Source organism: Larus michahellis, chromosome 22 (assembly GCF_964199755.1).
Source record: "Larus michahellis chromosome 22, bLarMic1.1, whole genome shotgun sequence".
Classification (NCBI taxonomy): Eukaryota; Metazoa; Chordata; class Aves; order Charadriiformes; family Laridae; genus Larus; species Larus michahellis.
Genome location: NC_133917.1, coordinates 4396496 through 4422947, shown reverse-complemented (window position 1 = coordinate 4422947; position 26452 = coordinate 4396496). Strand labels below are relative to the sequence as shown.

Sequence of the window (26452 nt, the reverse complement as noted above, 5' to 3'; positions counted from 1 at the left end):
GGGGGCTCGGGCTGGAGGTACCCGCGCCGGGGGCACCGCCGCCGGGCTGTAAATCGCAGGGAGACGGGAGGTGACAAAGCAACACTAAGTCATTTGTGCCCTGAACTACGCAGGAAAATGGGAATAATTTAATTTTTTTTTTTTTTTTTTTTTTTTTTTTTGTCAAAACCCGGGCGATAACAGCCGTTCTTATGAATTATCCGAGTCCTGAAGGATTTTGTCAGGGGATGTGCATCGCTCCCAGCCCACGCCACTGAAGGTCCGAGCGCTGGTGAGATTTGAGGGATCAACCAGCACCGACACCGGCACCGCCAGTTTCACTGGGAAAGGTCTGGGAGCAGCAGCCGAAAACTCTCCCTCTGTGAAGTCACCCGGCTCCAGCAGGTCCCAGAAGCCAAACACGCTCCGCACGAAAGGCGCCTTTCCACGGGGCCGGGCCCGCCCGCTCCGGGAGATTAATTATTATTCAAGCGCAGATAAAATGAGCAAGTTCAATACAGCGATAAAGAGTCAGATAAAGCAGAGCTGCCCTGTTTGCATTTTCTGGCGAGGCGGGAGTTCTGCTCGGAGCCAACCAGCCCCGGGAGCCGGTGCAGCCTGTTGGAAACGCGTCCCCGAGGCTGGAGCCGGTGACCCGGCACGGCAGCTCGGCACACGGCCGGAGCGCAGCTGACAATCCTCCGGCGTTCCTCTGGCATTCCTGCGCCTGGTTGGCACCTGGGGAAGGGCACGGGCGCAGCAGCAGCCGGGGATGGCGGACGCTGGGTTTCTCCCCGACTGGGATCCCGCGCTGCCATCGGATGTGTGACCTCCCCCAGAGCTCAGCGGTACTGCCCCGCTTTGAGCCACATGGGACTGATTTCTCCTCTCGTGCCCGGGAAAACTGCACTTTTAGAAGACTCTAGTGCCTGAATCGGTGAAAATATTTACTTTATCGCCAGCTCTGGGGGGCGGGTTTCAAGGGCTCGGTGTTTTTGAGGTGCGGGGACGGGGAGGAGCGAGACCCGGGCACTCGCCCCAAGCTGCCACCGGGGTTATTCCATCCCATGGATGGCACTTTCCAGAGAAACCAGAGAGTTTGCTGAGTTCTCTCTCGCTCTCCCCTGATGGCTGCCATCCTGAGCACTCCTCGCCCCGGTGCCGGAGCCCCGAGCCCTTCCCTTCCTCCCGCGGCCGCAGCGCTCGCAGGGTCCCACGTTGGCGGGGAGCACACGGCTTCCTCTGGTAGAATGGGCCGGGTATGATCCTTACGCTGGTATTGGGATCGATATTGGTTCTTCAGTATTATTAATGTTAATTATTTACTCTTATCCTATTAAATCTATTTATATTTCAACCCTCGTGTATCCTTGTTTTCCCCGATTCCCCTTCCCGGGTGGGGAGGACTCATCGGGTGATGGAATAATTGTCTAAACGACAATAAACCATTACGGGTTTCTCAAACCATACCAGGTACCTCTGTGCCGGTACATCCCATCCCTAAAGCATCTTACTGGTCCAGTAAAGACAGGACACTGGGCTGGATGGAGCCAGTTCAGGGTTTCCAGACCTGCCATCTCTGGAGACGCTGGACCACGCACCCTGTGGTGGGATGCTACCGCCTGATTTCCCGAGGGATTCAGACCTCCAGCAGCACCCACGGCACACAGCGGCTGCGGGGGCCACGGGGAAGATAGCCAGCCCCGCTCCCCACGCGCCATCCCGCTTCCCGAGCGAGCGGGGCCATCCCGCGCTGATCCTGCCGCCAGCACGGCTGCACCAGCCACGGCCTCGGAATGTCTCCTGAACTCCGTCGGGGCTGGGAGCCGTTCCCAGGAATGCAGGGTGGGAGGAAGCGAGGAGACAGCAGTGAAGGGGCAGGGAGAGAGCGCTTTGGCCAGGGTGGTGGGGCACCCTTTGTCGCTGGGTCTAAACTGGGATGGGGTGGGATAGAATGGGATGGGATGGGGTGGGATGGGATGGAATGGGGATGGGGTGGGTGGGATGCGATGGGGATGGGGGGATGGGATGGGATGGGATGGGGATGAGGTAGGGTGGGTGGGATGGGATTGGATTGGATGGGATGGGGATGGGATGGGGATGGAGTGGGGTGGGATGAGATGGGATGGGGTGGGATGACATGGGATGGGATGGGGTCGGGTGGGATGGGGATGGGGTGGGTGAGATGCGATGGGGATGGGGGGATGGGATGGGATGGGGATGGGATGGGATGGGGATGGGGTAGGGTGGGATGGGGTTGGATTGGATGGGATGGGGATGGGATGGGATGGGGATGGGGTGGGGTGGGGTCGGGTGGGATGGGGATGGGGTGGGATGAGATGGGATGGGATGGGGTGGGATGGGATGGGGATGGGGTGGGGTGGGATGAGATGGGATGGGGATGGGGTGGGATGAGATGGGATGGGGTGGGATGAGATGGGATGGGGATGGGGATGGGGTGGGATGAGATGGGATGGGATGGGGTGGGGTGGGATGGGGATGGGGTGGGGTGGTGGAAGCATCAGCCAAGATGTGGGGAGAGGAACCGCCCGCGGTCCTTGGTGGGGCCAAGGCAGGTGTCACGTCCTTGGCGCGTTGTGCTGCACCCGCAGCAGCCGCTCAGGTGGGGCTCCCCTGGGGAAACGCCGCTCCAAGAGCCTCCCGCCTTCCTCAAACCTCTTCCTCCTTCTCTTAATTGGCTCTCATTTGCATGGGGGGGGCATGTCTGTGCAAGGCGGGGAGCCCTTGCCCATGTCAGCAGAGACCCAGGGGCCTGTCAAAGGTGAGCGGATCCTTGATGTGCAAAGCGCGAAGCAGCCCAGAGCGCTTTCCAGCAGGCTGGGGAACTTTCCAAAGGTCCCTCCCTGCAGCGGCTGATCCGGCATCCTCCCTCGCACGGATCCTGGCCCGCTGCCCCGCCAGTGTTTCCATCCCAACACCAGCTCCTTCTGAGCGGGAGCAGCTCTGGAGAATCCCTCCCGGATGGCCTTTGCCAGCCGGCGACAGGGACTGGGCAGGAGGGAGGGTCCTTGAACCCGGAGCCGCCTTTGCGGGTGCCGAACTCTCCTTCCACCACCCCGCTTCGGGCTGCGGCAGGAGTAGGCTGCAGCCGGGGAGGTTTCCTTAAAAATGGGCTGCGGGGGCTGGGAGGAGTGGAAAAATGCGGCACTGGGAGCCCAGTATGGTGTAGCGTGAGGTTTGTGCGTGTTGCACACCCGGTGCCACCCGGAGCCGACGGATGGACACCTGGGAAACAGCAGCTTCGGAGCCCTCCCGGGGCCATCGGTGTGGCACGGGGGAGACGCACACACCGGGGGGGAGACGCACAGGCCAGGGGGGGAGATGCTCACACAGGGGGCAGATGCCCATGCAGGGGGGAGATGCCCATGCCGGGGGAGGGGAGATGCCCACACGGGCAGTGGGGGGTGCACACACAACACCAAGGCACAGGTTGGGACTGGAAGCGAGAACCCACCCCCCCCCCCCATCTCCCCGCGCTGGGACAAGGCGCTGGCACAGCCCTCGCAGCCGCGTTTTGGGGCAGCCCCCGTGCCCCCCATCCCCGTATCATCCCCCCTCCGCAGCATGGGGCTCCGTCCCCGGCTGAGAGGGGAAAAGCTTTCGGCGCTGGTGGTTTCCTGGGAAAGGGGAATGTATTTAACGTTGTAAACACAGAAAACACCCCGTGAGAAGGGCCAGGAGGAGCCCCCCGGGCTGCGCGTTCACCCCGCCGTGCCAGGCTTCGAGACAAGGGTGCAGAAAACGCATCTTTTGCAGCAGAATAATCCAACGGGAACTTTCGCGCCCGTTGCCGCAGCGTCCCCGACTCCCCAGGTGATGCCACCCCCGTCCCAACCCCCCCGCCACGTCTGCTCCGTCCCTGGGGCCTCAGCGGGGAAACTGGACCAGCAGCACTTCAGGATGGGGAACCGCTCGCCCTGCATTTTAAAAGCTACTCAAAGTGTTTTCCAGCCAGCGCCCGGCCTCATCCGGCCCCCGCATTGCCCCATCTCTCCCTGCCCGGCTGCGACCCACTCGGACCAGTAGCCAGGCTGGGTTCCCAGTGAAAAAGCTTTTAGCGGGATCCCGGGAGGGATTTGCCCAGAGGCCGGTTACGCAGCAGCCCTGTGGCTTTGGCTTGGACATCCCGGACCAAATCACTGCGCAAGAGTGCGGGCACGGTGTAAGGGGTGGCAGATCCCGGCGGGAGAGTCCTCAGCGCGTGGGTGGCTGCTGTGGTCCCAGCTCGTCGCAGAACCGGCGGCTGCAGCGGCGCCCGAAGCCTCAAGGTCTCCCAGAAAATGCCTTTTCTGCTTCCGAGCGCCCGGGGGCGAAGCGGAGGGTGGGAGGAAGGCTTGTTGTCCCCGTCCTGCACGGCTGCTCAGGGATTTGCCCAAGGCCACGCAGGGAGATCCAATCTCCCCAGGCCCGTGGGGGGTGGCCCCGAGGAGTGACGGTCCCGGGGAGCCTGGCGTGACCCCCAGAGTCCCTGGGGTGCCCCATTGAAAGAGGAGTGTGTCAAGGACACATATCCAAACTGCTTGTATCCGGCTGACGTGCCTCATCACTCTGCTATTTGGGGCTTATTTAAATATATATATATATATTTAAATCTTTTTTTTTTTTTTAAATAAAAAAATCCAGGGTTTTATTTTAAAAGCAAAAGTTCCCTTTGGCAGAAACCCCTTTCTTTTTAGCTAGAAGCCCCAGCGCAAGCACTCCCGGGACCGCTGGGCCGTGCTCCAGCTCGGCTCCTCCGCGCTCCCCGGCCAGAGGCTGGGGGCCACCTCCCCAGTACGGATCGCTCCCACTTTCCAGCACCTCCGTGCCCCGTTCTCCCCCCGCCAGGCTGGGCCCGGCAGGACTGAGTAGGGCAGGGGGGGCCCTGTGGTTCCCTCAGCTCCGGGGTCTTGGTGGGGTGCGCAGGGGAAGGGTGGGGGCTCAGGGGGACACCCCGATCCCTGGGGTCTTGGCGGGGTGTTGTAGGGGCTCTTGGGGACACCCCGATCCCCAGGGCCTGCTTGGGGTACACAGGGGCTCCTGGGGACACCCCAGTCCCTGGGGTCCTGGGGGGGTGCACAGGGGTTCTTGAGGACACCCCGATCCCTGGGGTCCTGGGGGGGTGCACAGGGGTTCTTGAGGACACCCCGATCCCTGGGGTCTTGGTGGGGTGTTGTAGGGGCTCTTGGGGACACCCCGATCCCCAGGGTCTGGGGTCCCCGGGAGCCATGCAGGGCTGACGCTGACTGGGGAGTCCAGCAAGTGGGGGACTGGGCCAGGCCCCCCCCAGGATGTTGAGTCCGGGGGGGGGGGACTGGTGTGTCCTGGTGCTGAGGGCCTGGGGGCATCCCGGTGCCAAGGGTGGTGTGTGGGGGGGTGTCCCGCTGCCGAGGGCTGGGGCGGGCGGGGGGCGCCCTGGTGCCGAGGGTGGTGTGTTGGGGGGTGTCCCGTTGCAGAGAGTGGTGGGGGGGTGTGTCCCAGTGCCGAGGACGGTGTCGGGGGGGGTGTCCCGGTGCCGTGGGTGATGTGTTGGGGGGGATGTTCCGTTGCCGAGAGCGGTGCGGGGGGGCATCCCGTTGCCAAGAGCGGTGTCGGGCGGCGTCCCGGTGCCAAGGGCGGTGTTGGGGGGGGTGTCCCGGTGCCGAGGGCGGTGGTGGTGGGGGGGTGTCCCGTTGCCGAGAGCGGTGTCGGGGGGTGTCCCGGTGCCGAGCGCGGTGGTGGTGGGGTATCTCGGTGCCGAGGGTGGCGGTGGGGGGGGGCGTCCCGGTGCCAAGGGCAGTGTTGGGGGGGGTTTCCCGGTGCCGAGAGCGGTGTCGGGGGGTGTCCGGGTGCCGGGAGCGGTGCGGGGGGTATCTCGGTGCCGAGGGTGGCGGTGGGGGGGGGTCGTCCCTGTGCCAAGGGCGGTGTTGGGGGGGGTGTCCCGGCGCCGAGAGCGGTGTGTTGGGGAGGGTTTCCCGGTGCGGGGTGTCGGACCGTGGGACCCCGGGGAGGGGCTGCGGGCGGGCCCCGCTCCCGCTCCCGCTCCCAGCCCGCTCGGGGGCGGGGCGCGCCCAGCCCGGCGCGGCGGCGGCGGCGGCGGCGGTGGCGGCGGCGGCGGCGCCGAGCTCGACCCGTCCCGTCCCGTCCCGAGCAGCGCCGCGGAGCCGCCGGAGCAGCTCCGGGGGCTGCGGCCGCGATGGCTTCGCCCCCCCGCCCCGCCGCCTCATGAAGGTTGGCGGGGCCGGGGCGGCCGGGGAGGCGGCGCGGCGGGGCCCCGGAGCCCCCGTAGCCCGGAGCCGGCAGGGCACACGGCGAGCCGGGCTGGAACCGGGGGCCGGTGCTGCTCGGTCCCCCCCCGCGTCGCCGCCGCCGCCGCCGCCGCCCCCCGCCGGGGGAGCCGGGGCTGAGGGGAACCGGCTCTCGGTGCTCCTGAAGAAGATGCACTTGTTCCGGAGCTCCAGCTACGAGATCCGGCTGGAGGGCGAGGGGGGCAGCCTGCCCCGCATCCAAGGCATCCGCTGGGTGAGTGCGGGCTGGACGGGAGGGGGGAGACCCGGTCGGGGGACCCCCCCCACCACCGAGAGTCCCAGGGGACGGACCCCGGGCCAAGGAACCCCCTTCACTGCCGGCTTTCCCCTCTCGGCATCCCTCCTGGCACCAGGGGACGGACTCCAGGCCGAGGAGCCCTCTTGGCTGCCGGCTTTCCCCTCTCAGCATCCCTCTTTGCCCCAAGGCATGGACCCCGGGCCAAGGAACCCCCTTGGCTGCCGGCTTTCCGCTATCAACATCCCTCCTGGCACCGGGGGACAGACCCTGAGATAAGGAACCCTCTTGGCTGCCGGCTTTCCCCTGTCAGCGTCCCTCTTTGCCCCAAGGGATGGACCCTGGGCCAAGGAACCCCCTTGGCTGCCGGCTGTCCCCTCTCAGGGTCCCTCCTTGTCCCGGCGGTCTGCACCTGGGTGAGGACGGGGTTCAGCGAAGCCACCGCAAGAACCAAGTAGGGCCCCCCCCAAGGCTTATCGCCGCCTCCAGTGCCACTTTCTGAGCAGGGCTTTGCAGGACAGGTCTGGCCTTTCCCTCTTTCCTGGCTGGCCTGGCAGAGGGCTGTGATCTGTGACCTGCACCCTGCTCCCCCCCTCCTGTTTGCTGGCTGGGAGGCCAGGCGTGCAGGGAGCCAGGCGTGCAAGGGGCCAGGCATGCAGGGAGCCAGGCGTGCAAGGAGCCGGGCCAGGCATGCAAGGGGCCAGGCGAGGTGTGCAGGGAGCCAAGCGTGCAAGGGGCCAGACATGCAAGGAGCCAGGCCAGGCGTGCAAGGGGCCAGGCATGCAGGGAGCCAGGAGAGGCGTGCAAGGGGCCAGGTGTGCAAGGAACCAGGCAAGATGTGCAAGGAGCCGGGCCAGGCATGCAAGGAGCCAGGCAAGACGTGCAAGGGGCCAGGCGTGCAAGGGGCCAGGCGAGGTGTGCAGGGAGCCAAGCGTGCAAGGGGCCAGGCATGCAAGGGGCCAGGCGAGGCGTGCAAGGGGCCAGGTGTGCAGGGGGCCAGACATGCAGGGAGCCAGGTGTGCAAGGGGCCAGGCAAGACATGCAAGGGGCCAGGCGTGCAAGGGGCCAGGCGAGGTGTGCAGGGAGCCAAGCGTGCAAGGGGCCAGGCATGCAAGGAGCCAGGCCAGGTGTGCAGGGAGCCAGGTGAGGTGTGCAGGGAGCCAAGCGTGCAAGGGGCCAGGCGAGGCGTGCAGGGACCCAAGCATGCAGGGGGCCAGGCATGCAAGGGGCCAGGTGTGCAGGGAGCCAGGTGTGCAGGGAGCCAAGCGTGCAAGGGGCCAGGCGTGCAAGGGGCCAGGCGTGCAGGGAGCCAAGCGTGCAAGGGGCCAGGCAAGGTGTGCAAGGGGCCAGGCGTGCAGGGAGCCAGGCGTGCAAGCGGCCAGGCAAGCTATGTAGGGAGCCAGGCGTGCAAGGAGCCAGGCGAGGCGTGCAGGGAGCCAGGCATTTCTGCAGCCGCCTGCCCTGACCCCTTCTCCCGGCAGCGTTTGGCAGCCAGGCATGAAATGAGCCCGGTGCTATTGTGCTGCGGCGCGCGGCGGCCGGGCAGCGCACCCCAACCCCGAGCGTGCGAACAGGAAAGACCTTCCCCTGCGGCACACGGGGTTCAAAACGTTCCCTCCCCGCCAGGGTCAGGCCGTTTCTCCAGGAGAAACCTGTCTCTTGGCAGCGGGACGGTGCTCAACCTCACGTCCTCCCTCCCCGGGTCCGTGCCGTCCCTTGGGGGTCTCGGGGGTACAAAAGGTCCCCGCTCTTGGCCTCTTGCCGTCCCCTTTGGGCTGGGAGGTGATCCCGGAGCCTGTTCACCTGCCCCATCTGAGCTTCCTGACCTTCCCCTTCCCACACTGCTTGACCCGAGACAAATGTTTTTTAAGGAAAAAAGTGAAATTACTTTAAGGGAACACCCCCCTGTTCGGCATTTCTGTGCGGCGTGCAAGCTCCTTCACAAAAATAAGAGCTTTCCTCTCTTTTCCCTTCCCCCCCCCTTCTTCCTGATTTTTTTCTCCCCAGAACTTTTAGGAACTTAATTTTGGGCAGGTTTTTTGAGCGGCAAAAAGCCGGGGAGGTCGGGAAAGCAGCGGGCTGGAGCGTCACTGGGCTAAACTGCCGGACCGGGATAAACCTGACCGAGTCTGGCAGCGCGGTGGCACGTGCAGGAGTGTCCCCTCCCCGAGTGGCTCTGCCGTGCATGGGGACAACCGCCGGCTGTTTGAGGGGAGCAGAGCTGATTTTTGCTGGGGAAGGGGGGGGTTTCCCCACTTTTTGCAGGTGCCTGTTGCTCAGGGCGGGTATGGGAGAGGCGGACGGCGGGGAACCGTCTGGCTGTGCCTTGGAGCAGCAATATTGTCCCTTGTCCCCATCGCTGCAAGCCTACGGCTCCTGGAAACTCCTCCTCGCCTGGTGGCTCCATCTCATCCCTCCTGGCAACTTGTTTCCCTCATCCCGGTGCCGGCAAATCCCTCCCAGCTCTTTCTTTGCCACAAGCCTCCAGCCCAGGCTGCCGTTCCCTGGCATCAGCGGGACATCGCAGCCCGGCGTCCCCAAGCAGCTCCGTCCTTCACCTTCCCAGAGTACAAGTGCCACCGTGTCACCACGTTCCTGGAGAGGACGGAGGGGACAGAGCAGGTCCCCTGACCCCCCCCTCCCCGGCGAGGCTCCCGGGGGGGATGGCAAGCCCCTGGCTGGCTGCCGGGCCTTTGGAGGCTGCGGATGGGCGAGGACTTTCTCCGGAGCCGTAAAGCCTGAAATAACTCCTGTTGTTTTCCTCGGGATCCCAAACAAAAGCAGCACGCGAGCGTGGAATGGTCGCCGTTGGCCTTGGCCGCCCGCCCGCCCGCCCACCGCTGCCGGATTTCTGGAGACAAGCAGGATCCGAGCGCCCGCGCGTCCCGTAAGCAGGAAGATGGAAAGAGGCAACTCCTTCGGAAGCGGTTCAGAGACGGCGATGAGGCAGGGGGTGAGGGTGGGGAGGGCATCCTGTGGGGCCGGACCCGGGAGCTGGGCAGCAGGGATGCTTTGGGCCGGGGTTTTTGGGGCCAGCCGTGAGGTTTTGCGGGCGGTTCAAGAGCTGGCCTGGCAGGGAGAAAAGCCCAGGAGGGAGTAATGGCTCCGAGCGCTCGTCCCTGGGCAGGGTTTTTGCAAGTCTCCTTCGGTGTCCTTGTCAGCGTGGCTCGGAGCAGGACCACGGCGCGTCCTGGCTCCCTGCCTGAAGGACAGACCTCCCTTACGGGGTGATGCCAAAGGCGGGTTGGGGACCGCCGGAGCAGTTGACGCTTGCACCCGAGGGGATGACACGAAGCTCCGGGTCCCACGGCGGGGGGAGCTCCTCTCTCCGGCCGCAGCCCGGCTCCTGTTTGCAAACATTTGCTCTGCGATTGCCGGCGCGTTTCCTGTTCCACGGGGCGGTCACGAGGCTGGGGAGAGTTTGCAGAGTGAGTAAGTCACCGTGTCCCGGCCTCAGCGGCAGCGTGGCCGAGTCGGGAGTGTCCCCAGGGACCTGCTGCCTTCCCGGAGCCGCTTGTTTTCCATCCTTCCGCTCCCCGAATCTCTCCTAAACCAGTTGCAAAGTGCTGAGGGCAGGTTGGTTGCTCCAGAGGTGTCCGGAGGAGGATGGGGAAGAGCTGAGGGTATGGAAAGGGCTGGAGGAAACCCGGGGAGCAGCCTGAGGCGGGCAGGGTGGGAGCAGGCAGGGGTTGGGACAGGCAGGCAGCGCAGGGCAGAGCACCCATCGCCGGGTGTCCGCCTCCATCACTCTGCCAGGAGGTGCCGGGATTCTTTGGAGTCCCCTCAGCTCCCGGTAGGCGATATTTTTTGTCCTTGAATTCATTTGCAAAGAAGGTTTCTGAAGCTAATTACTCCTGCCCTTAATTGAGGCTTTCGTCCGGGCTGTCCCTCATGCTGGGATTGCTCAAACCTTCCCCACCATCCCAAAGCCAGCGGATCCAAGCAGGATCCGGGCCAGAAGACGCCGTGTTTCGAGTGCCCACCACCTCCCCCACCAGCCCGGGGTGCTGCGGGCCAGGAAAAAATGGGGGGGGGGAGACGGGACACACACCACAAAACCTTCCCCTCGAGGTGAAGACGCCCCGAGGTAGGGTGGCCCTCACCCCGTCGCGGGGTTAATGCTCAAAGGGCAGTAACTGCCCCGGCCGGGGCAGCGCGTGGAGAACAGGTCTGACGGGTGCTCTGCCTTCTCCAGGTCTGACGGGTGCTCTGCCTTCCCCCCGCCCCGACACCCCGCCTGTGATTTATGTGGCACACGCAGATGAAAAGGTTGTTTATTCAAGGAGCCCTCGTCCCTCTGGGCAGCCCCCGGGATGGGAGCGCGGCCGCCTTTGCAGCGGGACCGGGGCTGCGGCTGGGCCGGGCCATGATGCTTCAGCCCTTCCTCCCTCGGCTTTTTTTGGTCCCTCTCTGCTCCGCTCTGGGGGAGACCCCGCCTGGAAAGCTGTGGCCAGCTCCGGAGTCCTCAGCACCGGAAGGCCACGGAGCTGTTGGAGCGGGGCCGGAGGAGGCCCCGGAGATGCTGGGAGGGCTGGAGCCCCTCTGCTGTGGGGACAGGCTGAGAGAGCTGGGGGGGTTCAGCCTGGAGAAGAGAAGGCTCCGGGGAGACCTTCCAGCCCCTTCCAGTCCCTCAAGGGGCTCCAGGAAAGCTGGGGAGGGACTCTGGAGCAGGGAGGGGAGCCATGGGACGAGGGGGAAGGGTTTTAACCTGAAAGAGGGAGATTTAGGTGAGATCTGAGGCACTGTGAGGGGGGTGAGCCCCTGGCCCAGGTTGCCCAGAGAAGCTGTGGCTGCCCCATCCCTGGAGGGGTTCAAGGCCAGGTTGGACGGGGCTTGGAGCAACCTGGGCTGGTGGGAGGTGTCCCTGCCCAGGGCAGGGGGTGGCACTGGGTGAGTTTTAAGGTCCCTTCCCACCCAAACCGTTCTACGGTTCTATGATTTTTGCCCGGAGCATCCGTTCCCTGAGGGGAGGAAAACGAACGCAAGGGTTAAAAATCAGCTGCCGATGGGGGATAACCAGAAGGACGAGCGGTGGTGGAGAAACCGAGGACTCAAGCGTGGCCTGACAGGGACCGGCGTCGCTCTGGATGGCGGAGCTGAACGCGGATCCGGATTGTGCCGCAGCGGTTGGCAGCCGGTCTGTCCCCGACAGCCGGGATGTGGCTCGGTCGGAGATGGCCCCCAGCTATTCCTGACAACGCGATGATGCCAGTCCCTCCGGGAGGGACTCCCTGTGCCATTTTTGGATCCCTGAGCTATTTTTGGGTTAAGAAAACAGCATATTGGGATAAGAAAACATTAAAAGAGGAACCGGTTTAGAAAACTGCATTGGATCCACTCCTCACGTGCAGATTTAAGTTAAATGGAGTGAAAACCTTGGTGGGCAACAGGGCTTTTCCACCCCCCAAGGGGTGCGTTTCTCTCCTCAGGGAGCACTGAATTGCTCCGGGTGTGCCGTGGCTCAGCGAGGTTTCCTATTTTGCTCTCTTCCTACTGACACCCATCCCACTATTTGCATTTTTTTCACAGCTGTCGAGGCCCAAGTTCACATTTTCGGTCACCGCCGCAGACTCCTGCTTGAGTTCAGAGCCTCTGACCACGAGCGAGGGAAGACTGAGCTTGTTTTCTCCTCATATGCCTTATTTTAGGCATTTCTGTGTTGAGTGTTACCCGCTGCTGTTCCCCCGTACCCAGCACGTGCCCGGTGACCTTCTGCTTTGCTGGTCCATTGTTTCCAGGTTCTCCCTTAAAATCCTTTGGAAAAACAGCTTCATATTCGCCAGCTCCGAGGTTACGCATCACCCGCCGCAATTCTGCCGTTCTGCTGCCGAGCTCCTCCCGGCGCACGGAACCGCCGCGTCTCGGTGGTTCGTCACAGCTGATTTTTCAGGATTTATTGATTTGTTTAAGGTTTTTTTTTCTGGCCGTGCTGTGATTTGAGAGACGTCCCCGGACGCGTCGCCTGCAGGGAAGGGTTCGGGCACGTGCTCTTCATGGCTCTCTGCTCCCCTCATCCTCTGCAGCTCTTGCTCCCCATCGCCTGCCCTGGGACAGCCTGGCCGCGGCTCCCATCCCTGGTGTCCTCTGCAAGCTCATCCTCCGCCTCTCCAAGGCTTTCTGGGGCCGTTCCCGTAACCCGACGGAGTTTGGGATCTTTTCCGTCCTCTTTGTTTGGACCCGGCTTCAAAGCTGGAGGAAAAACCCTGGGTTTTGGCCACCGCTCCCTCCCCAGGGGCTGCGCCAGCTTCCCCAGGTCTTTCTGAAGTCCTTCTCCCCCAGTGGCAAGCTCCCTGCCTCAAATCCCATGGCTTTGATCCCTGTTTGCAACGATTTTACTTTTAACTTCCTTCTTTTATCTCCCGGCTCCCTCATTTGAATGCACTTCCCTTTCTGAAGTTAAACATAACTGCGGGGAGTCGGGGGGGGGGGCGTTGGGGGGGTGAGGTCCCCCCGGTGCACGCATGGGGCCGGTGGGACACGGTGGCACAACGGTGATGCTTCGAGCCAGATCCGGGCTCGTTTTTCTGTTGGGACGTCCCAGGTCGCTGCTCCCTGAAGCAGGATCTTTAGTGGTACCCAAAGGGGTCGCCCTGGGGGGTGCCCTCCCTGCGAGCGCGTGGCCGGGGCGTTGGTGTGGCTGGGGGGTGTGCAAGGGAAAAGGGGGTGTAAAGCGGCGAAGGTTTTGGGCGATGCAGGGAAAAATAGGCAGGTTTCTGGGCGCAAGCATTGGCGGGGGCCGTTTTCAGCGAGGACGGGGCAGAGGGAAGGCTTCGCCTTGCTTCGAGGAGGTCGGTGCTGGGGAACGTGCGCCGATGCTCATCTTGGTGTAGGGCCAAGGCTGAGCTGTGCCTTGGGAGGGGGCAGGAGCCCCCTTGGGGTGTGTGGGGTGAGGGGGGGCACGGCAGAGCCCCCACGGCCACCAGCCATGACAAATGGTGGTCCTCGGGGGTCAGTACTGGGACCGGTGCTGTTTAACATCTTTGTTGGTGACATGGATGGTGGGATCAAGGGCACCCACAGCAACTTTGCTGACGACACCGAGCTGTGTGGCGCGGTGACACGCTGGAGGGAAGGGATGCCATCCAGAGGGAGCTGGACGGGCCGGAGAGGCGGGACCCTGCCAACCTCCTGAAGTTCAACCAGGCCAAGTGCAAGGTCCTGCCCCTGGGTCAGGGCAACCCCAGGCACAAACCCCGGCTGGGCGGAGGATGGCTGGAGAGCAGCCCTGAGGAGAAGGACCTGGGGGGGCCGGTGGGTGAGAAGCTCGACATGTCCCAGCCATGCGCGCTGGCAGCCCAGAAAGCCACCGGCAACTGGGGCCGCAGCCCCAGCAGCGTGGGCAGGGGGGCGAGGCGGGGGGATTCTGCCCCTCTGCTCCGCTCTGTGAGACCCCCCTGCAGTGCTGCCTCCAGCCCTGGGGACAGCAGAAGGACACGGAGCTGTTGGAGCGGGGCCGGAGGAGGCCCCGGAGATGCTGGGAGGGCTGGAGCCCCTCTGCTGTGGGGACAGGCTGGGAGAGCTGGGGGGGTTCAGCCTGGAGAAGAGAAGGCTCCGGGGAGACCTTCCAGCCCCTTCCAGTCCCTAAAGGGGCTCCAGGAAAGCTGGGGAGGGACTCTGGAGCAGGGAGGGGAGCCACGGGACCAGGGGGAACAGTTTTAACCTGAAAGAGGGGAGATTTAGGTGAGATATCGGGAAGAAATTCTTGGCTGTGAGGGTGGTGAGCCCCTGGCCCAGGGTGCCCAGAGAAGCTGTGGCTGCCCCATCCCTGGAGGGGCTCAAGGCCAGGTTGGACGGGGCTTGGAGCAACCTGGGCTGGTGGGAGGTGTCCCTGCCCAGGGCAGGGGGCGACACTGGGTGGGCTTTAAGGTCCCTTCCAACTCCAGCCATTCAGTGATTCTATAATTCTAACCCCCTTCTTTTCGGTTTTCCAGACTCCACTTTTGGACACGGAATCCACCCTGGATTATGGACACAGCCTTACCCAGGTGGGTGGGCTGGGAAAAGCCACAAGGACCTGAGTTTGGGGAGGGGGAGGATGGCAAATCATGTCTTGAAGGCTGTGAGGGGTGGGGGGCCGGAGCACCCCTGTACCCTGGGGTCCTTGGCTCAGCTCTGGGATGCTCACACCCTTGGGCTCGGCCATTCCTGGGGGTGGGTGACAGAGATCCCGGGGTGCTGGGGTGGGCGTGAGGTGTATCGCAGCTCGTGCAGGGTGTTGGGGACACGGATGACCCTGCGAGGTGTCAGGGTCCATACCTTGCCACCCGTGCTCTCCCCGCTTCCCCGGCAAGCTGTAAAATCCCTTTCCACCCCCAGGCATCCTCGGAGAAGATCTGGCGAGCCGGGAAGCTCCTCTTCATCCACCTCACCAGCACCCGCCCCGGCCTCATCCGGGACCACAAGCATCACCTGCGGCATCACAGGTGGGACGGCGGCACCCTGCCATGCCAGGGGACACCCCGGGCTGCCCGGGACGAGGGCAGGACTTCTCCTGTCCCTCTGATAGGGTTTGAGAAACCCGTAATGGTTTATTGTCATTTAGACAATTATTCCATCACGCAATGAGTCCTCCCCACCCAGGAAGGGGAATCGGGGAAAACAAGGATACACGAGGGTTGAAATATAAATAGATTTGATAGGATAAGAGTAAATAATTAACATTAATAACACTAGAGGACCAGTATTGATCCCGATACCAATATAAAATACCCAAGGATCATACCCGGCCCGTTCCCCCAGCAGAAGCCGTGTGCTCCCCGCAGGGACAGCCAAGGTGGGACCCTGCGAGCGCTGCGGCCGCGGGAGGAAGGGAAGGGCTCGGGGCTCCGGCACCGGGGCGAGGAGTGCTCAGGATGGCAGCTGGCACAGGAGAGCGAGAGAGAACTCAGCAAACTCTCTGATTTCTCTGGAAAGTGCCGTCCATGGGATGGAATAACCCCGGTGGCAGCTTGGGGCGAGTGCCCGGGTCTCGCTCCTCCTCGTCCCCGCACCTCGAAAACACTGAGCCCTTGAAACCCGCCCCCCAGAGCTGGTGATAAAGTAAATATTTTCACCGATTCAGGCACTAGAGTCTTCTAAAAGCGCAGTTTTCCCCGGCATTAGAAGAGAAATTAGTCCTGTGTCGCTCAAACCAAGGCACCGTCCCAGGCAGGGGCTCCCCCGGGGTGCCGGGTGCCGCAGCCCCGTTTTGGGGACAATTCTCACCCTTTCTGCCGTTGCAGGCAGTGCTGCTCGGGGAAGGAGCTGGTGGACTGGCTGCTGAGCGCTGGGCTGGCCGTGCAGACACGCAGCCAGGCCGTCGGCGTCTGCCAGGTGCTGGTGGACGGAGGTGTCCTGACCCACGGTGAGGGCGGGCGGTGGGACTGGGGGCTGCCGGGGGCTGCCGTGGGTGCACGTGGCACCCCCCCGGGTCTGCCGTGGGTGCACGGCCGAGCTCATGGCGCTCTCCCCCCGCCCCGCAGTGAAGCAGGAGTGGCATTTCCAGGACAAGGACACCCAGTTTTACCGCTTTGCCGAGCTGGAGCTGAGCCCCGAGTCCGGCACGGGGCTGCGGGATGCGGAGGAGCTGCTGGAGGCACTGGCCTTCCTGGCCCAGCTGGGTCCCGACGCATTGCTCACCATGGCCCTGCGCAAGCCGTGAGTGGCCCGGGGGCTCCCGGGGGGCCGGGGGCTGGGGGGGGAGGGCTCATTTCAACCCTGGAGTCCCAAAGGGGCTGCGGTGGGTGAGGGTGACCCGAGCATCTCTTCCACGGCTGCCAGACCCGGGGGAGAAAGAGGGTGCTGGACCAGGGGGTTGTGCCTGCAGAGGGGCGTCTGCGCCCTGGGATGTGGTGGGGAGAGGGGGCACGGATGGCTGCTCACCCCCCCGCCCCGTCCCCTCCCAGGCCTGCCCAGCGCACGGAGGACGAGCTGGAGCTCATATTTGAGGAGCTCCTCCACATCAAAGCCGTGGCTCATCTCTCCAACTCGGTGAGCGCCCCGCTCCCCCCGCAGCGCGTGCATGTGTGTGTCCCCAAACTCCTCCTGCTCCCCAAATCCTCCCGCATCCCATCGCTTCCCGTCTGGGCGTCTCTGAGCATCCCTGGGCTCCCTTCCCGCCCTGTCCCCTGTTCCCACGGGTGTCCCCTCCTGGCTCAGCTCCGGGCCGGGGTGACCCTCATGGCGGGTGCCTCTTGCCGCAGGTGAAGCGGGAGCTGGCATCCGTGCTGATGTTCGAGTCGCACCAGAGAGCTGGCACCGTGCGTGAGTATCGTGGGCCCCCGGAGCCGTGCAGGGGCACCCCGGGACCCCCAGGGAAGGGTCCCCAGCCTGGGGAGGACGGCTGGAGCCGTTGCCATCAGTGTGGATGCTCTCGCTGTCCCTTGGTGGACCGGGCATGGAGGGGACCGGAGCACTCGCCGCGTTCTCCTGGGCTGGGGGCTCGGGGGGGAACGGGCTGAAGAGGGATGCCTGGGGGCTCCTCCTCTTTGACTGCCCCCATTTCCCCTGCAGTGTTCAGCCAAGGAGATAAGGGCACATCGTGGTACATCATCTGGAAGGGCTCGGTGAACGTGGTCACCCATGGCAAGGTAGGGGTGTCCCTGTGCCGCAGGGCTCTCCAGACACCCCATGTCACTGTCCCCCCAGCGGGGATGAGGGGCTCCCACGCCATCCCCTCGCCCTCTCTGCCCACCCCCCTCCAGGGCTTGGTGGCCACCCTGCACGAGGGGGACGACTTTGGGCAGCTGGCGCTGGTGAACGACGCGCCCCGGGCGGCCACCATCATCCTGCGAGAGGACAACTGCCACTTCCTCCGGGTGGACAAGCAGGACTTCAACCACATCCTCAAGGTGGGCAGGGGGCTCGTGGGGCGCTGGGTCCCAGCCGGGACACACCGTGCACCCTCCCTGGTGTCTGCAGGGGAGGACACTTCTCCGCCTGCCAACACGGGGTTTTGGGGTGCCATCAGCCAGCCGGGGGTTCCCTGACGGCTCCGAGCCGGGCTGATGGCTGGTTTTTCTCTCTAGGATGTGGAAGCCAACACCGTGCGCCTGAAGGAGCACGGGAAGGTGGTGCTCGTCCTGCAGAAGAACCTGCAGGGTGGCAGCAACCAGCCAGCCGCGGCACGGAGCAGCAGGTGACAGCAGCACGTCCCTGTCCCCTCCTCGCAGCCATGCCATCAACGCTGCCTGTCCCCCTGCCTCCTCCGGCTTCCCTTGGAGGAGTCTCCGTGTCCTCAGAGGGGGATCAGGGATGCCAGGCCATGCTGAGCAGCTACATCGAGCGGCCCGGTGGCCCGGCGTGGTGGCCCTGCCCACAGCTGGGGTGGCCCGTCCTTCCCTGATGCGCCCGGTGCTCTGCCCAGCAGGTACTTCGTGATGGCTGGGACGCCGGAGAAGATCCTCGAGCATCTGCTGGAGTTCATGAGGCTCGACGCCACGCTCTACGACCCCGTGGGTAGGTGGGAGGGGGGGTCTCCCCCTTGCTCCGGGGACCACGTCCCCAAGCCACCCTGAGATGGGGGCAGGGGGACCAGCACCGGGCGGGACTGCCTTTGGTGATCAACCCCGAAAGCTGCTCCTCTCACCCTAAAAACCCCCCATCGGGGCCGGGAGAGGGAGGCAGCCCCGGGGCAGGGAGCGTCTCCTCTGTCCTCTCCCGCATCCCTCCATCTCCCTCTGCCTTTGGAGCGGAGCAAAACCAGGCGAGACGGGAACCAGGAGATGTCCCCAGCGGGTAAAAAATCGGAGCAGCCGAGCTGGCGGCATCGTCGCTGCCTTGGGGCTCGCTGCCTGCGAGTGCTGCGCTTCTCCTGCAGCCCTTGGGTTTTTCTTTCCGCCCCCAAAACCTGCCGCCCCGCCAGCCCTTTCCGTCATTTTTAGAAGCAAAAAATGACCCGCAATGAGCACGGTCACCCTGGTGGGGGACGCCACAGGCCAACCCCACGCAGGGCGCGGGTGACCCTTTCCCAGCCAGCTGCGCCGCCTGGCTGTGACCACCGTGTCCCCAGCCCGCTGGCCGCCGTGACGGGTGAATGATGGTGGCCCGGTCCCTTCCAGATACCCTGCTGGGGGATTTCCTGCTGACTTACACCGTGTTCATGCCGACCTCGCAGCTCTGCAGAGCTCTGCTGCACCAGTATCCTTCTGCGGCTGGAACTTGGCGGGGGGACACCGGGCTCCATCCCACTCCACGCACCCCCCGGCCAGGGGCCAGCGCGCCCAGCTTGGTCCCTGTCACCCCGGTGGGACCTCAGGGGTTGGCCAGGGGAGCCCCGAATTCCCCAGGCTCTTGGGCACGGGACACATCCCCGTCTTCTGTCCTGTCCTGGGTGCACACCTCTGGGGGTCCCCGTCACCCATGTTGGTGCCCTTGACCGGTCCCAGTTTCCGCGCGGAGCCGCTGGAGGGCTCGGAGCAGGAGAAGGCCACCTACTCCCTGCACAAGCGGCGGAAGATCCTGCGGCTGGTGAGCCAGTGGGTGCTGCTCTACGGGCGGCTGCTGCAGGGCGACCGCAGCACCACGGCTCTGCTGCAGGTACCGGCGGCAGCGGGACCAGGGTGGGAGGGGATGTCCCCAGAGGGGAGAGGGGGGGGTCTGGCCCTCACCACCCTCTGCTGACCTGCTGGGCACCTTCCTCCCGCAGAACCTCGCCGACCTGGCAAGCCAGGACCCCCGCCTGGGCGGGCTGGGCCAGGAGCAAGCGCAGGACCGCCGGCGGCCCCGAGCGTGAGTCCCCCGGGGATGGAGGGCTGTCCCCGTCCGAAACAGAGCCTGGCTCTGCCCCCAGAGCCATCGCTGATGCCCGTGTCCCCGGGTCCTGCACCCCTCGTGCCCGCAGGATATTGTGCTTTTCATGGGGCTGAGCTTTTGGCCAACAAAGCAGTGATTGCCACGACTTGGGGAGATGCTGGGGGGGATGCCAGCAGCTCTCGGGCCACTTTGTCCCCAGCATGGGGGTTTCCCGGCCACAGGAGGGCATCTGGTGCCCAGTGGGGCAGGGATGCTCGGGGGGCTTGGTGGTGGCCTGGATCCCGGGGGGCTGCAGGACCCGGTTCTGTCTCCAGCACAGACGGGGGCTGCAGGGCTCTAACACCACCTTTATCCTCTCCCTGCAGGCTGGAGAACGGAGACGGCAGCGTTTCTCCCCAGCCCAAGGTAGGGGTGGCCCTGGGGGGATGCCAGGGTGAGGGAGGTGGACACTTGGGTCACCCTTGGCCTCTGGTGACCCCCGGCAGGAGGGGTAGCTGGCGGGGTGGCATCCTCCCCGCTCTCCCCCACCTTACCCGCAGGCTCGGAGCTCGGTGAACTGGCTCACGAGCCAGGAGGAGGCCATTCCGGGCAGCAGCTGTGCCTTAAGAGCCCAGGACAAAGGTACAGTCACAGACAGTGGGGACTGTCCCCTCCCCAGCGGCTGGGATGCTAAAACTCTTTCACACACACACACACACACCCCCCACCCCCCCCCCGTAGTGCCCTACGAGATCTACAGACCGGACCACTCGTGCCTGATCACGGTGCTGCCCATCAACGCCTCGGTGCGGGACGTCCTGCGGTCCCTCGCTCCCCGGCTGGGCCGGGACCAGGAGCACATCCTAGTGAAGGTGAATTCGGCCGGAGGTGAGCGGGCTCCCCCCCCAACCCCAGCCCCGGGATGTCACCGCGCCAGGGTGACAATTGCCCCGTGGCCAGCCAGGATCGGGCCCCTTCTCTATCCCGGCACCGACCCTCCTCTCTCCCGCAGAGAAAGTGGGGCTGCAGCCGGACGCCGTGGGGGTGTTCACGGCGCTGGGGCTCAATGAGAGGCTCTTTGCCGTGAGCGTGGAGGAACTGGGCAGCCTGGTGGGTACGGGGCAGGGGGGTCCTGGGGGTGGGCAGCACCGGGATGACCCCCCGAGCGGGATTTGGGGCTGCGGTGCCTCCATAGCAGCTCAGGGTTGGGGGTGTCCATCCCGGGAAGGGGCTGGTGTTGCCTTCCCTGGTAATGGCCGGAGGGGTCGGGCATCCTCTCTCCTGTGCACAGACCCCCCACCCCGAGCAGCTGGGCCCCCACGTCGGCTCCTCAGAGACCCTGGACCTCATCAGCTCCAAGGACCTGGCCAGCCACCTCACCGACTACGACTGGAACCTCTTCAAGAGCATCCACCAGGTAAGGCCAGCACTCGGACCGGGGCGGGAGATGCCTCCGGGGTGGCTTTTCGGGGCACCCCTCAGCCGCCGCGTTGGGCTTTGCAGGTGGAAATGATCCACTACATCGTCGGGCCGCAGAAGTTTCACGACGTGACCACGGCCAACCTGGAGCGGGTCATGCGGCGCTTCAACGAGCTGCAGTACTGGGTGGCCACGGAGCTGTGCCTCTGCCCCGAGGTGGGCAGGCGAGCCCAGCTCCTCCGCAAGTTCATCAAACTGGCCGCACAGTGAGTACCTCGCCACCCCTGTCCCCGTCCTTGCGAGGACGGAGCCGGTGGTGGCCTCCTCGCCTGACTCTGTCCTCGCCGGCAGCCTCAAGGAGCAGAAGAACCTGAATTCCTTCTTCGCGGTGATGTTTGGTGTGAGCAACACGGCCGTCAGCCGGCTGGCCAAGACCTGGGAGGTAACCGGCCTTTGGGCTGCTGCCAGCCCCGCGAGGTCCCGCGAGGTCTGGGGTGACGGGTCTGGGTCCCCTGGCTTGGGCGAGGGTGGCCCGAGGGCTAGGGTCCAGGCAGCCCCTGCACCCATAAGCTCCGAGCAAGGGAGATTCTGGAGGCGGGGGGTGTTTCCCACAAGGCAGGGGGCCAGGATCAGCCCCGGGGGTCTGGTTGGACCCAGCCGGAGGCCAAAGTCCCCCCCACCAGGGTGACAATGGGCTCCGAGCCTATTGCTCGCGAGCACCCGGAGCAGTTGGTGGTGTAGGGCCCACAGAGGTGCAGTGGGGGAGAGTCGGGGTGTGGGGAGCTGGGGGGTCTCTGGGGGTGGGAGAGACGGGGAGCTGGTGATGGTGACCCTCTCTGGGGGTGGCAGAACTGGGGTGCTGGTGACGGTGACCATCTCTCAGGGTCTCTGGGGGTGGGAGAACTGGGGTGCTGGTGACGGTGACCCTCTCTGGGGGGGTCTCTGGGGACGGGAGAGACGGGGTGCCGGGGACGGTGACCCTCTCTGGGGGTGGGAGAGATGGGGTGCCAGGGACAGTGACCCTCTCTGGGGGTGGGAGAGACGGGGTGCTGGTGACAGTGACCCTCTCTCGGGGTCTCTGGGGGTGGCAGAACTGGGGTGCTGGTGACAGTGACCCTCTCTCGGGGTCTCTGGGGGTGGGAGAACTGGGATGCTGGTGACGGTGACCCTCTCTGGGGGGTGTCTGGGGGTGGGAGAGCGGGGGTGCTGGTGATGGTGACCCCTCTCATGGAGTCTCTGGGGGTGGGAAAGCCGGGGTGCCAGGGACGGTGACCCTCCCTGGGGGGTCTGTGGGGTGGGAGAGGCAGGGTGCTGGGGAAGTGACCCTCTCTGGGGGTGGGACACCTGGGGTGCCAGTGATGGTGACCCTCTCTCCGCGCAGAGGCTGCCCCACAAGATCCGAAAGCTGCACTCGGCGCTGGAGCGGATGCTGGTGAGCGCAGCCCCTTCCCGCCCCATATCCCCCTTCCCGCCAGGGTTTGCCCCCCCTTCCCAAAGGGTGCAAGGTCACAGGGCTGCTGTGGAGGTGCTGCCCCCCGTCCCCCCCGCTTTCTCCCCCGCACCCGGGGCAGGCAGCAGCCGGGGCTGTGTCCCCTGCGCTGAGGTCCCGCTCCGTCCCCAGGACCCGTCGTGGAACCACAGGGTCTATCGCCTGGCCGTCGCCAAGCTGAGCCCCCCCATCATCCCCTTCGTGCCCCTCCTCCTCAAAGGTGGGTACCTCGCCTCGGGAGCTGCGGGTGCAGGTGGGGAACGGGTCACACCAGGGTGGTGGGGATCCCTTGGGATGCATCCAGCCCTCCCAGGGACTGGGAATCTGATCCCCAAATCCATTCCCCCCCACCCCCCCGCCGCCGCAGACATGACGTTCATCCACGAGGGCAATCGCACGCTGGCCGAGAACCTCATCAACTTTGAGAAGATGGTGAGTGGGGCGGCTTGGCTCCCCCGCGGACCCCCACCTTGGGGGACCTGCTTGTCCCCCCGCCCCGATTCCCTGGGATGCAGATCCAGAGCGTCCCCCATGGCGTTAGCGCAGCCCCCACCCCCCCACCCCCGGCAGCCAGGACCCCTGGCCGTCCCCTCACGGGGGGACACGGGGCAGCGGCCGCTGAAGCCGGAGGGGACCGTGTTTTACCAGCCTGGGAGCAAAGTGGGGCCAGGTGACAGCAAGTGACCTTTGTGCATTGCCCACAGCACATGATGGCAAAGACCGTGCGTGTCCTGCAGCGCTGCCGGGGCCACGCACACGGTGAGTGCTCCCGGGGGGTGAGGGGGGGCGAGCGAGGATGGGGCCGGGGACCGTCACTTTTGGGGATGGGGCTGAGCTCCTGCTCTCTCTCTCTCTCCGCACCCAGCTCCGCTCTCCCCGCTGCGAAATCGCTCCCCGCACCGGCCGGAGGACCCCAAAGCTGTCAGGATCTCCACGTGTACGTCTGGGGCTCACCCATCCAGCACACCCCGCCCCGCCCCCACCATCCCTGCCCTGGGGGACCCCCACCCCTCGGAGCCAACCCAGGGGAATGTGCACCCACCGTCCTCGGGCAGGGGGTCCCACAGGCACGTCCCAAGGGCACCAGCCTGGTTGCAGTGGGTGAAAGCCGGTCCGGATGCTGCTGATGCCCGGGAGTACCCGGGGATGGAGGCTGAGCTCCCTCTCCCGTGTGGGACGAGCCGTGGGTCGCACGCTGGAGGCACCAGTCAGCAGCTCCATGTGTTAAAAGAGGGTCAGGGGGCGCTTCCAGCATGTCGGAAGCGCTGGAGCGGTTAGGCAGCAGGATGGGGCAGCGCTTTGCCCCATGGAGCCGGGCTGTCCCCACTTGCTCCTGTTCCTTCAGCTCCAGCGGGTTCCTGGAGGTGGTGGAGAGGATCCGTGAGTCAAGGGAGAGGTGATGGAAGGGATCCATGAGGTGATGGAGGGGAACCATGAGGCGATGGAGGGGATCCATGAGCAGAGGGAGAGGTGATGGAAGGGATCCATGAGGTGATGGAGGGGAACCATGAGGCGATGGAGGGGATCCATGAGCAGAGGGAGAGGTGATGGAAGGGATCCATGAGGTGATGGAGGGTATCCATGAGCAGAGGGAGAGGCGATGGAAGGGATCCATGAGGTGATGGAGGGGATCCATGAGCAGAGGGAGAGGTGATGGAAGGGATCCATGAGGTGATGGAGGGGATCCATGAGGAGATGGAGTGGGATCTGTGTGCTGGGGGGAAGGTGATGGAGGGGATCCATGAGGCGATGGAGGGGATCCATGAGCAGAGGGAGAGATGATGGAAGGGATCCATGAGGCGATGGAGGGGATCCATGAGGCGATGGAGGGGATCCATGAGGCGATGGAGGGGATCCATGAGGTGGTAGAGGGGATCCATGAGCAGAGGGAGAGGTGATGGAAGGGATCCGTGGGCAGAGGGAGAAGTGATGGAGGGGATCCGTGAGGTGGTGGAGGGGATCCACGAGCAGAGGGAGAGGTGATGGAGGGGACCCATGAGGTGCTGGAGCAGATCCATGGGCAGAGGGAGAGGTGATGGAGGGGATCCGGGAGGTGATGGAGGGGATCCATGAGGTGGTGGAGGGGATCCATGAGCAGAGGGAGAGGTGATGGAGGGGATCCGTGGGCAGAAGGAGAGGCGATGGAGGGGGAATTTCAATGAGCTGAGCAAGAGGCGATAGAGGGGGATGAATAAGCCAACTGGAGGTGATGGAGAGGTTCAGTGAGCCGAGCTGAAGGGGACGGAGGGGGTCAACGAGCCAAGCCAGCCGCAGTAGAAGGATCAGGGAGTCAGGCGAGAGGCAGCGAAGGGGGATCCATGAGGTGAGCCAGCGGTGATGGAGGGGGTTGGCAAGCGGAGCCGGAGGGGATGGAGGGGGATGGGAGAGCCCAGCCCTGATCTCAGCTCTCCCCGGCAGGCTCGGAGCAGTCCCTGAGCGTACGGAGCCCCGTCTCCACCTGGGCGTACCTGCAGCACCTCAAAGCCATCGACAGCCAGAAGGAGCTGCTGCGGCTCTCGCACGACCTGGAGTCCTGACGGGGCCGGAGGGGGACAGCAGGGACGCGGCAGCCCGTCTGCCGGGGGGCAGCCCCCTGGCTCAGCTCCCAGGAGGACCGGGCACGGGGCTGCGCAGGAGCCGGCCAAGAGCAGCCTCTGCTCGGCCATGCCAGATCCGTCACCGGGATGCCGGGATGCAGCCGGGCCGCGGGCAGGCGAGGGCCATGGACAGGGGAGTGAGCAATAGAGGTATTTTTGTATGCAAGGGCTGCACTCCCTTTTCTTCTCTGCAGCAGCCTGGATTCGCTCCCTGCACCGTCCGCGGGGAGGACGGAACCCTGGCTGCCCCCCGATGCTGCCCAGCCTGGCGGTGCCGGGCTGGAAGATGCCCCTTGCTCCTGGAGGGACTCGAGCCGGAGCATCCCTACGAGCAGGGAACGCCACTGCACCCCGATGGCCTGTCTCCATCGGGTCTGGCTCACGGTGCTGTGCTGCCCCACAGACGCTGGGGGCAGCCCCAGAGGGGACCTGCCCTTCCCTTTGTCCTGTGTGTCCCGTGGGAGGCACTGGCTGCGTCCCCTCTCCCACCCTCTGGGAGCTGCGTGACCCCAGGAGCCACGGGAAAAGTATCACGATCCCCCCCAGGACTGTTGGGGCTTAAACCAGCCCGTGCTGCCAAACCCTGGGCTAATCACAGCCTTCTCCGTGCCTCAGTTTCCCCGCATGGATGGGGGCAGGAATAGCCACGTACAGCCCTGGCGCGGAGGCAGGAGAGCATCCATCATGGAAGGAGTTGTGGTGGCCTCGTGGTGGAGATGGCGACCTGCTCTGGCCGTCCCCAGCCCCTGACCAGTTGCTGCTGGGCCGCGAGCGGGCGTTTGGGGGAGATGTCTTTGAAGGAGGCAGCGCTGATGGACCCCGGGGTGGGGGGTGACGACCCCCATCCCTCCCCCCAGAGCATCTCCGTATGCGCACGGAGCGGTTTTAGCAATGACCTTCCCAAACGCCGTGAGCAGGCCTGGGTGACTGGCCAGGTCTGTGCCCCAGCCGGGCCACCACGGAGCCACAGCGTGGAGCCACAAGCCAAAGCCACCCCCCGCCCCGGCCTTGCCCCAGGTACGGCTGGGCTACAAGGGACCATTAATTGCTCTTTTCTAGTACCACCATGCAGATGAACGGGTTGCTTAAAATAAAAGTCTCCATCGCACCTAAATAACGTTCCGAGTGATGCAGCCGGCGACGAGGCGGGACACGGGTTCCTGGTGGCTCCCAGCACCACGTCCATGCCGGGACCCCTGGGTCCCCCCGCCACTATAAAGCTTGGCTTTGTGGTTTTCTGCTTGATTGGCCATGCTCCACGGGGACCAGGTGGTGCCACCGGGCATCTCCCAGGTTTCTAACTCCATCCCCACCCATGGTCCCAGCAGCGTGCGTGTCCGGGCAAGCCAAGGCAAAGCAGAGAAGCGATGGCGATTCCTTGGCAGCTGGACCCAAATCGGGCAGCCCAGACCTGCCGCAGCCACCTTTCCCCGGATCTTTGCCATGAAAGACCAAAGGAGCCTTGAAACGAAAGAGCTCGTGTGTGGGGAAGGAAGGGTTAAACCAGAGTTGTGCGTTTTCCAGACGTTTCTGGGCCTGCAGATTACCTTCAGTCCGCAGGTTGGCCGGCACGATGGATGCGTCCCCTCCTTGGCTGCGGGCGGGATGCTGGCCCGCTCGGCTGGGGAAAACTCCGCTCGAGTGGAAAAGTTGACCCCTGTCTGGTTTTTTCCCGGCACAGGCTGTGAGGAGCATCCCGTTGGGAAGCTCACCATGGTCCGTGCCCCTCCGCAAG

The 26452-nt window shown here is 64.8% G+C and overlaps 1 protein-coding gene across 7 annotated transcripts; it reads left to right on the top strand.

Moving 5' to 3' along the window:
- The first annotated feature begins 6058 nt into the window (after positions 1 to 6058).
- On the top strand, positions 6059 to 25834 carry RAPGEF3 (Rap guanine nucleotide exchange factor 3). Of its 7 annotated transcripts, none has more exons than XM_074564870.1 (27): positions 6059 to 6480; positions 14433 to 14486; positions 14818 to 14924; positions 15723 to 15844; positions 15963 to 16137; positions 16386 to 16470; positions 16683 to 16743; positions 16993 to 17069; positions 17184 to 17330; positions 17508 to 17617; positions 17849 to 17937; positions 18540 to 18618; positions 18867 to 19017; positions 19127 to 19209; positions 19599 to 19638; positions 19773 to 19854; positions 19954 to 20100; positions 20225 to 20322; positions 20504 to 20629; positions 20716 to 20897; positions 20983 to 21073; positions 22013 to 22063; positions 22253 to 22340; positions 22488 to 22552; positions 22825 to 22879; positions 22986 to 23057; positions 24539 to 25834. In XM_074564870.1, the coding sequence occupies exons 1-27, from the start codon at positions 6184 to 6186 to the stop codon at positions 24655 to 24657; spliced, it is 2853 nt and encodes a 950-aa protein (XP_074420971.1). In that variant the 5' UTR covers positions 6059 to 6183; the 3' UTR covers positions 24658 to 25834. The 7 variants fall into 7 exon arrangements, 6 of the variants coding, with proteins under 6 accessions (XP_074420971.1, XP_074420970.1, XP_074420968.1 ...); XM_074564869.1 differs by having other exon boundaries at positions 17846 to 17937; XM_074564867.1 differs by having other exon boundaries at positions 17846 to 17937; positions 22986 to 23187.
- The last annotated feature ends 618 nt before the right edge of the window (positions 25835 to 26452 follow it).